The 9,899-nt window shown below is 32.8% G+C and overlaps 1 protein-coding gene across 1 annotated transcript; it reads right to left on the minus strand.

Moving 5' to 3' along the window:
- On the minus strand, nt 1,727–8,180 carry LOC109717263 (probable solanesyl-diphosphate synthase 3, chloroplastic). Its single transcript, XM_020242941.1, has 6 exons — nt 7,774–8,180; nt 7,552–7,682; nt 6,088–6,215; nt 5,896–5,999; nt 2,740–2,867; nt 1,727–2,655 (listed from the first exon to the last, which is right to left on the minus strand). The coding sequence occupies exons 1-6, from the start codon at nt 7,934–7,936 to the stop codon at nt 2,107–2,109; spliced, it is 1,203 nt and encodes a 400-aa protein (XP_020098530.1). The 5' UTR covers nt 7,937–8,180; the 3' UTR covers nt 1,727–2,106.

The following is a 9,899-nucleotide window of genomic DNA, read 5'->3' on the forward strand; positions in this document are numbered from 1 at the left end:
AAGTTTTATTCCTTTTTTTATCTGTCTAAGTTATATTTCACTTAAATTTTTTAGATTGTTGCAATTAAGTCCCGCCGTCAATTTAGTTGATGGGATCGTGTGGTAGCAACCACAATACTGCCATTCACAACGACACATTATGATTCAATCAACCTAATTGTACCATGAAACTGAATTGCAATAATTTAAAAAATTCGAGAACCAAAAATATTATTTATATTTTTTTATTTCGACAAACGCTCAATTAACATCTGCTGCAGCTGAAAGCGAAAGCATAAACAAAGTTTTGATGATAGGTCATGTCATTATTATTATTATTTTTTTTTTGGTTTGTGGACCCTTTGGTCATAGTATGACCCTGTAGTTGGACCCGTTTGTTCCCTAATCCGAATTCATTTGACCCGGCATGTACCTGACCCGAGTATGACCTGTTGATATCCATGTCTTCTGGAGACAATTTCTGACCCATTCCAACTCTTATTTTGAATGAATGTCTTGATGGATCTGCCCCTAACTCATGACACTATTTTCCCTTTCTTTTTATTCTCGTGACCTGTTTGTCCCTTCTATAGCCTCTGTAGAATTGTTATTTAAGTTGAGTTGTTCAAAGAGCACTTACAGTTTTCTTATTGATTATCTAGCTTTCGCTGTTGCAAACATAATAGCGAAACATTGAAGCTTCAATTAGGCGGGCTTTTGTTTTTGCACCCAATGTTGATTCAGCTTTTCAATACGCTAGCAATTCTTATAGACTTTCTGATTTGCTGCCTGAATGTTGTCTTTTGAGATAGAGAAGTTGTTCTAAAATCCACCCCAATCATTCACTTAGTAAACGTACTAATGGGTCTTTAGTTACCTATTGTGTTGAATTAATTAGAGTAAATGCATAGGGAACTAATGAGCATCTTAGGCCTTCCAAAGCTTTCATGTATACAGCTGAAAACATATTATTCCATATGAATTATGTTATTAACAGATTCAATTTTACTATAAAAAAAATTAATATTCTCGGAGCTATTTGGTTGGGTGCAATTATAAATGTAGTGTAATTAAAAATGCATACAGTTGAAAATGCAATAATTATAATTATACATATCTTGTTTTGTTGCAAGTAATAGAAAGTATACTACAAATATTTGTTTGGTTACATATGATTAAGAAATGAATTTACAAATTTTTATCATTTTATATATGAAATAGTGAGAATACCTGCTTTATAGGAAAAAAAAATTGTTTCTCTTTAAAAAATTATTAGGAAGGTAAACTTAATCTTTTGTTTAAAGTTACTCTCTATAACTGTTACAGTTCAATTGCAGCCAATTTGGACGCAATTTCATCTCCTATAATTGAACCTTCTCGTGCAATTTTTTCATCTCCTACAATTGAACCTTCTCGTGCAATTTTAGTTATAGTAGTTGAATCCAAATGTATCAAACCAGAAATCAAATTTGAAACTGCATGTAGTTACGAATATAGTATAGTTATAACTACATGCAACCAAACAGTATCTTAATGCACGTACCTCTTTAACAACAGAAAATATGGCTCTATTAATAACACTATCGACTTTCATATATATGATAACGAATACAAGCGATCTCGCGATCAGGGAATGAACAAAAGTAGTCATCCCACTTTGGTATCAACAGAACTGAATTGAACTTTGATTGAAGCAATGGTCGAGCAGTTCGACGAGTCAATCCGTAAACTATATGAATACATATCATAATAAAATTAATAAATTTACACTGAATTGAACTTTGATTGAAGCAATGGTTTAAACCTTTGGCCACTTCAAATTGCCAGTAATGAACAGAAGATTCGTGCAATAAAAGCAGAAAAATACACTGGATACCGAGTATATCAAATTTATTTGTATACAGGTGCAATTTTCTTGCAACCAGTGAAGTAATATAAAGCTGCAATAGGGCACTATAAGAGTACAATCTCTTATTTCTCTTACATAACCATCATGGCCTTCGAATTCTTTACTTGGTGCTTGAATAATTTCCCAGCATTGGCGTGAAAAGTAATCTTTATCAAGACACCTAATCTACATCATTTCAAGCAATACCCGATTCAACCTTTATAACTGATGGTTCGCGTCTAGTCAATCCTCTCGAGATTATACTTCACCATATCCTCAAGAGCAGTTCTATACTCGCTGGTAGGAAGGCACTGAAGATTTTGAATAGCCAAATCGGCTTTCTCTTGGGCTAATTCTTGAGCCCTCTGGATCCCATCACACTCGCAAACTATTTTTATTGCGGTTTCCAAGGAACCATCTTCATTAAACTCGGAATCGATGATCTCTCTCAGTTTGGGCTCTTTTTCTAAAGCAAAAATGACAGGAGCCGTCAGATTCCCCTTCGCCAGATCGCTACCGGCTGGCTTGCCGAGCTGTTCCGCAGATTGAGTAAAGTCGAGAATGTCATCGACCACTTGGAACGAAAGGCCGAGATTTTTCCCATATTCGTACATTTGTTCGCATAAGCTGCTTCCAGCGCCACTGAATATAGCAGCGGCTTTCGTGCTTGCTGCAATAAGAGAAGCAGTTTTGTAATAGCTCTTGAGCAAGTAGTCGTCCAGAGTAAGGTCGCAGTCGAATAGGCTCGATGCTTGCTTTATTTCACCACTAGCAAAATCCTTGATGACCTGTGAATATATTTTTCTTTCCTTTGAGAAATAATATGTCATTTATGAATTCTGGGCAAAGAAATGTTTGTTTGAGCAACATACTTGACTAATGAGTTTTATAACTTCGAGGTTTTCGAGGTTTGCGAGGTACCAAGAAGATTGGGCAAACATGAAATCGCCAGCAAGAACGGCCACCCGGGTCCCATAGCATTGATGGATAGTTTCTTTCCCTGTAGAACATCAAAACAGCTCTATTAGCGTAAGTGATAAATTCCTAGACCGTGATTTGGTTTCTGATGCACATGCTTGGTATTGTTTATGTTTCGTGCTTCATTTTTCCTGGGGTTCTTATCTGAGGTTAAAGGCACTTCATGGATGGCAAAACTCTATATTTACGGGTTTTGTTCAAACCCAAGAATAAAAAGTCTTTAGTAACTTTTTTTCTTCTTTTCATTTGTTTGCAAAAGAAAATTGATGAGGTTGCAGATCAACCAATAATAGTACATATAAAGAAGCAAATTAGTGGGTGCCATCAACTGCGTAGCGAACTTTAGGAGAAACAGACATGAAAAGAATAAGCAAAGCCAAACATGGCCAGCTAACCCATTTTTGATTTATTTAAAAGATGCCGCATTAGGTAGCATTTTGACATTTTTCTACACTTTTACTTTTGTTCTTTCTCAAGTTTGTAGCCTCTTCTATAGGAAAATTACAGTACCACAATTAAAATATAGCCTCCTCTATGGGAAAGTTCTAGCACCTCATTTTAGAATTATTGCAAGCAGAGAGTCAGAAGAAAAAATGATATAAATTTGGATTATCTGAATTTATAAGCAATTGATGGTACAGAAATGAATAGCAATTAAAAAGTGATCAAAAGTTGTGAGAAAATGATGGCAGAAAACTATTTTACACAGGAAAAAAGAAGAAAAGAGTTAAAACTATGAGGATCAGAAAAGAAGAAGATAAGGCAGAGCTGGAGAAAGAAGTGGTAGTTGTCATATACTCGTAACAAATCGACATTTTATCCAAAATTTCTTCTCTCTCTTAGATCTCCATTCACATGCACCCTAAACAAGTTAACAAAGTCATCTTATCCCCATGAAATTTCGAGCCCTAGTTACTGATGAAGATAATCACAAGTCCAAATTTTTGGAAGAAAAGATCAGACTTATGTTAATAAGTTCAGAATCAGCAGAAATCCTGTGAGTTTGGCGCAAGTTCACAGAGTTTACCAAGTTGAAAATTGAAATACAAAAGCAAAGTGCTCACATAAACTGTTTAGTGTCCCCACACCTTCCAAGAGTAAAAAAGATTAAATAACAATTCATTCATCTATTAAAGCATTAAAAGTAGCCACAAATTACTTATATTTTTCTGTGAAAAAATAGAAATGAGAACAATTTTATGTAATATTTGGCCAATTAAAGATTAAGTATTACAATATTGGATGATCATTGCCGCTAAGCTTTATAATTGTCCTATGACATGAGCTCACAAAATTAGACAAACGTTTATTAGTGTCTCCAAACCATAACAAAAATTGCTTAGAAGAAGATTTAGAAACACATAAAGCTGCCACCACTCAATTAAATCTCTATATAGAACCTATTATACAATCCCAAAGGCGTTATAGCTTTAGAGCATAAACTTAATGCTGTAGTCATACATAATAACCCCCATGCTCAAAATCGTAGTAACTCGCTTCTACTTAATAGAACCAGCAAACTGATAGCGAGCTACTCTAAATAGAGCCAGCAACAGTGGACATCTAGTTGTTATCTTTAAATGAGATTACAGGTTAACAATAGAAACTAGAGTAGGGTGAATGAAAGAGACTGAGAATAAATAAGGTTCTTGAAGAAAGAAACAGGAACTTCAGAGTGGAAGTAAACAAACATTTAATACTAAACCTTAGAAGACTGTCCAGTTATAGGACTGAAATAACCGAAAAATGAGAACAAAGTAACAAAATAATTTCAAGCTAAAAGACAAAAACTAGAGAAAAAGATCACAACAAAGGCGGATGTCTATAGTTCTAACATGCTATGAGAGCAAAAGCAGAAGATTTTGATATGATGCAAGAAAAAATATAAGTGCATCATAATGAGGGTTAAGAATGAAAGATTCATACTTAGATTATAAATTAAAGAAGAAAGTACGAACTATACTTTTTCGGTCTGATAGGATTAAGTAAGACTAAAGAACACAGCATCTAAGACAAAGTTGATAACAAGGAATCTATTTGTAGGCATAATTAGTGATTAGAATACTACTATTCTTTTATGCAAAACCATGAAAGAACTTCAGCAATCAGCAGAGATGAAGATCTTCAGGCAAATCAGTGAAACCAACTCAGCAAAGAAGTAAAAGACCAGGATAATAAATGGCGCTGGGAGAGCGATGAAGTTGGTATCCAGAGAATTGAGCACTACGAGCTTCAAGCTAAAGTAATTGTTGGTCAAGTCAAAGATAAAGGACAAGTGTATCGTAACAAGTAATAACCATTTCCAAGCTAAGTCAAACAAATAGATATAAAGAAGAATCTGGAAATTAGAAGCACTGTTCCTCTGCTGCTACAATAAACATGGCCAAAGAACACTTCAAGGATTCTTCAATAGATCAGACTGTCAGAAGTTGATGGGTGCAGAAATTGAGACAAAACCAATGACAGTTTGGGAAAAGGTATACAAGAAGTGAGTTTCTTGATCACCATTATGAATATAAGAAACAATAGAAACTGCCTTCGTAGAGAAAGATAAATCAGTTCATGTCTATACAATCAAATACTTAAAGCTTCCCAAACTGCTGAAAGGTTCCTTGCCTTTGGAGGATTTATTTTTACGTTTTTCATCCAATGTAACAACTCAAACATCACGAATAGCTGCTTTGCATTTTACTGCTCAAAGCGATAAGATTCATGGAGCAAGTCCTTTAACCCATGACAACTGCCAATATGGAGTCTTTACGTGACAACTGTCGAGTCTACTGGTCAACAATATGACAGTGGCAGTTGCAACTAGCATTTAGTTATTAATACATACAACAAATCATTATAAAGATCAGACACAATTTCATAGTACTAAGCTATATACACAACGATAAGCAAGTTGTCTAGTTCCTACATTTTACTATTGTATCATTTTGAGAAACCCCTCTCTTTTACATTTTATGCTTTTCTTGGAGAATACTAACCTACAGAAAAGTGAAAGTTGGATGAACAAAAAATGTAATATAAGATTTCACGTAAATACACACCTCTTCGCAGCCCACTATCATCTATCACATCGTCATGTATTAGACTTGCAGTATGAATCATCTCAATGATCTCTGCTAAACGTTGATGCTGTGTCGTTAGTTCCCTGGAATTCATATAGTGCAGGTATAAATCCTCCATGTTGGAAACATTTAACTCAGAACTGAAAATTCTGTAAAATCATGAAGACTTACTTTAAACCAGCTATTTGAGCAGTGGCTCTCGAGACTAGGAAGACTAGAGCTGGTCTTAGCCTCTTCCCACCGGCACCGAATATTTGTTCTGCCGCAGATACTAAAAGTGGATTTTCTGCACCGATAATCTATGAAATATTTGTGAGATAATATTTCCGACATAGATGTATTTTGACAGTTACAGTAAACTATGATGAAACAATAGTTGGCTCTGAAATCACTGTTCTTTGTAAGTTGAGAGGTTTTGTTGAATATAAATATTAAAAACATTGTTCTCTACTAGCTTAACCTATTGGAGAACGACGATTATTTTATATAATTTAACATGGTATCAGAACAGGAAATATTGAATTCGAGTTCCGTCAGGCTCCTAGCATTATTTAATTTTCTGTCATTTAATTCAAGCCCATGTTTTGGACCTATCAAAAAGTTATAAGCCCCAATGTGAGGAGTGTTGAATATAAATATTAAAAATACCGTTCTTTGGCGGTTTGAGCTATTGGAGGACAACGGTTCAACAATTTAAAAGTCCTTGTCGAAGAGCAAGAGTTTTCGAAATATTCTGAATAAGGGTAGTTTAGTGGATGGATTATTATTATTATTAAAAAAAACGATGCAGGAAGTATGAAGGCATAAGATTAGGCTGCAAGAATTCTTGAATGCACAGAAGGTGAATATTCTTGTTCGTCACAAACTTACAAACTTGTTAACCAAAAATATCGTAAACTTTGTTACATAAGATATTTGAAGCAAAGTGGAGCTGATATTTGAAAATACATCTTGCCTCTTTTCTCCAAAGAGTTAATTACAACTTTGGTCAGCGAAATTTGAGCTTCAGAGTTTCACTTTAGAAACTAAAACGAGTTTGAGCTAAAGAGTTGCATATCTCTTGTATTGCAGAGATTTAATTTCAATTTATTCATCAATCGATTTATATAATAATTTATTTGCTGACTTTGCATCAATCCTTTTGTGCCATGCCCAAGTATGTGAAGATTAAGGCAACTCCAATAGTTCAACACTCATTTATTTATTTTTGGCAAAACATAGTCAATCACTTAATCTGCAGCATATATAAAAAGATAGTTTAAGATAGAAATTAGACGCTGATGTTTGACCAAGATTTGTATTTTCGACCGTAGAGTTTCAAATCGAACAACTTAGTCCTTGAAGTTAGATTTGGTTTAGTGTGGTCCACTTAGTCCTTGAAGTTAGATTTGGTTTAGTGTAGTCCACTTAGTCCTTGAAGTTAGATTTGGTTTAGTGTAGTCCTCAATGTTTCACATTTAAAATTAGTCCCCTGAAGTTTGACCCCAATTTCAGTTCCATCATAACAAACAGAGCAAAGTCCCCTCTTTAAATGACGAGTTAACGCAAGGAAGAAATCTAGATGAAGGACAAATTCTGGGGATTAAATTTGCAATTAAGCCTTAAAATAAACATCCAGAACTCTGAGGTTCTCACCGATTTCAGATTGTTGTTTAGCTTCAGGAGATCTTCAGAAACCACTTCCAACAAGGAAGCAACCGAAATCAGAGCGGAATCAGATACCGCCGGTTCAACAGCAGAAGCCGATCCCATCACCGGTGCGTCAACTGCGAAGCCCAAATCATCAACAACCACATTCCAGTGAGACCCTGAACCCCACAAACCACCAAAATTTCAGAAGAATGGGAAGCAAAATACCATTTTGCGTGGATGAGACCCGACATCGAACACCTTCTCTGCGTCTCCGGAGCGGCTTCCACCGTGACCCTGCTACATAGCTCCTGCTGAAACTGCACTTACAGTGAACCAGATCCAACCCCCTCTGGCAAAGCTCCACACTTGGGCAAGTGAGAGCCAACATCCTCACAAAGAAAAGGCCAAAACTTGATCGATTTCTCACCGCCCAACGCGCCAAATCACCTCAGCTCCACACTCAGAAGCAGCTGCTACTCCCTGAAGCTTCAAATACCAACAAAAAGGAGCTTTTGGGGGAAGCAAAAGCTAGGATTTTTGGTGAGAGCCCAGCAAGGTTCTGGCTCTGGGAGCGCCCAAATGGCTTCAAGAGAGAGCACATGGTGAGTTATTGTGGTATATATAGAGAGGGGGGGTGGGGGAAGGGGCTAGAGGGGAAACCAAGCTTTTAAATGAGCCTAGGATTTTTGGGGGCCTTTGAGGTGGATCCATGAGAACCATATGAGCTTTTTGTGAACTGGGTCCTCCTTATCCATATTTGATTAAAAAACTTCAAATACGACCTCAATAGTTTCACACTTTTTCACTTTAATATCCTATAATTTAAAATATATCACTTTCATATCCTCTTAGTTTTATTTTTTTTTATTATTTTCTCTACTAATTTTTTTTGTTAAAACAATGTCAAAATTAAAACTAAAGAGTACTAAAGTGAATATTCGATAAACTATAGGCAGGACATCTGAAGTTTTATATAAATAATTTAACGAAAAATTAACAGAGGGACTGACGAAAAAAGAAAAATAAAATAACAGAATACTAAACTGATACACTTTAAACCACATGATACTAAAGTCAGAAAGCGCATAACTACAGGATTGGCATTTGAAGTTTACTCTTGATTCATAGACAGAGGAAGGACCTCCTTTTCTAAAAATAGCTCTTATATAATTTATAATTTATTACATAACTCTATCAAAATTTTATCCAATCATATAATCCTATATTTTGTCTAACTCCGTACCAAGATAAAAGAATAAGGGCCTGTTTGGATATACAGTAAAATATCTCCACGGAATTTATAAACTGTGGTTTCGGTCTAGATAAAATAGAGAATCCTGTAACTCTAAAAAATTCCACGGATTCAATTTTTAAACTGTTTGGATACGCATTGTACAATTTCATAGGATTTTTCTAAATTTTAAGATTAAAAGTTAAAATTTAAAATTTAAAATTTGATATGTGAAATGTGAAATTTTGAATCTTGAATTTTAAATTTTAAATTTTCAAATTTGAAATTTACAAATTTAAAATTTAAAATTTAAAAATCTAAATTTAATTTTTAAATTTTTAAATTTTTAAATTTAAAATTTTAAAATAAAAAATTTAAAATTTAAAATTTGAAATTTGAAATTTAGATAATTTTAATTTTAAATTTAAAAATAAATTTAAATTAAAGTTTAAAATAAATTTATAAATTTAAAGTTTAAAATTTGAATTTGAACTATGAGACTTGAGTTTGAATTTGAAATTTGAATTTGAAATTTAAATTTAAATTTTAAATTTTTAAAGTTAAATTTTAAGTTAAATTTAAAATTTGAAAATTTAAAATTTAAAATTTGAAATTTAAAATTTAAATTTAAATTTAAAATTATATTTGAATTTTTTTAAAATAAAAAATTTGAAATTTGAAATTTAAAATTTAAAATTTGAAATTAATTTAAATTTAAAATTTAAAATTTAAAATTTAAAATTAGAATTTAAAATTTAAATTTAGATTTAGAATTTTTAAATTTTTAATTTTTAAAAAATAAATTTAAAAATTAAGTTTAAAATTGAATTTTGAAATTAAATTTGAAATTTGAAATTTAAATTTAAATTTGAAATAAAGTTTGAAATTTATAAAAATGCTGAAGTCATTCATCGTTTTTAATAAAATTTTAAATCGATGTCTTTTTCTTTAAAAAGAAACTGTGAATAATTACTTTTTTTTTCTTTTTTATAATAATTTTAATAATTATGTAAAAGTTATAACAAATCAATATAAATTCTAACCGTTCCAAAAAAATTTCACAATTGATGCAAAATATTGATAAAAAATAATAAATTTAAAAATAATGAATAATTCACTA

Source organism: Ananas comosus, linkage group 11 (assembly GCF_001540865.1).
Source record: "Ananas comosus cultivar F153 linkage group 11, ASM154086v1, whole genome shotgun sequence".
Classification (NCBI taxonomy): Eukaryota; Viridiplantae; Streptophyta; class Magnoliopsida; order Poales; family Bromeliaceae; genus Ananas; species Ananas comosus.

Bases quoted from the DNA above. Each gene is read 5' to 3' on its own strand.
- LOC109717263 (XM_020242941.1), bottom strand. From the start codon at position 7,936: ATGTTGGCTCTCACTTGCCCAAGTGTGGAGCTTTGCCAGAGGGGGTTG. The intron at 7,683-7,773 runs GTATTTTGCTTC...TGGGCTTCGCAG, and splicing joins GGTCTCATCCACGCAAAATG to TTGACGCACCGGTGATGGGA. The intron at 2,656-2,739 runs GTATGTTGCTCA...ATATATTCACAG, and splicing joins TTATAAAACTCATTAGTCAA to GTCATCAAGGATTTTGCTAG.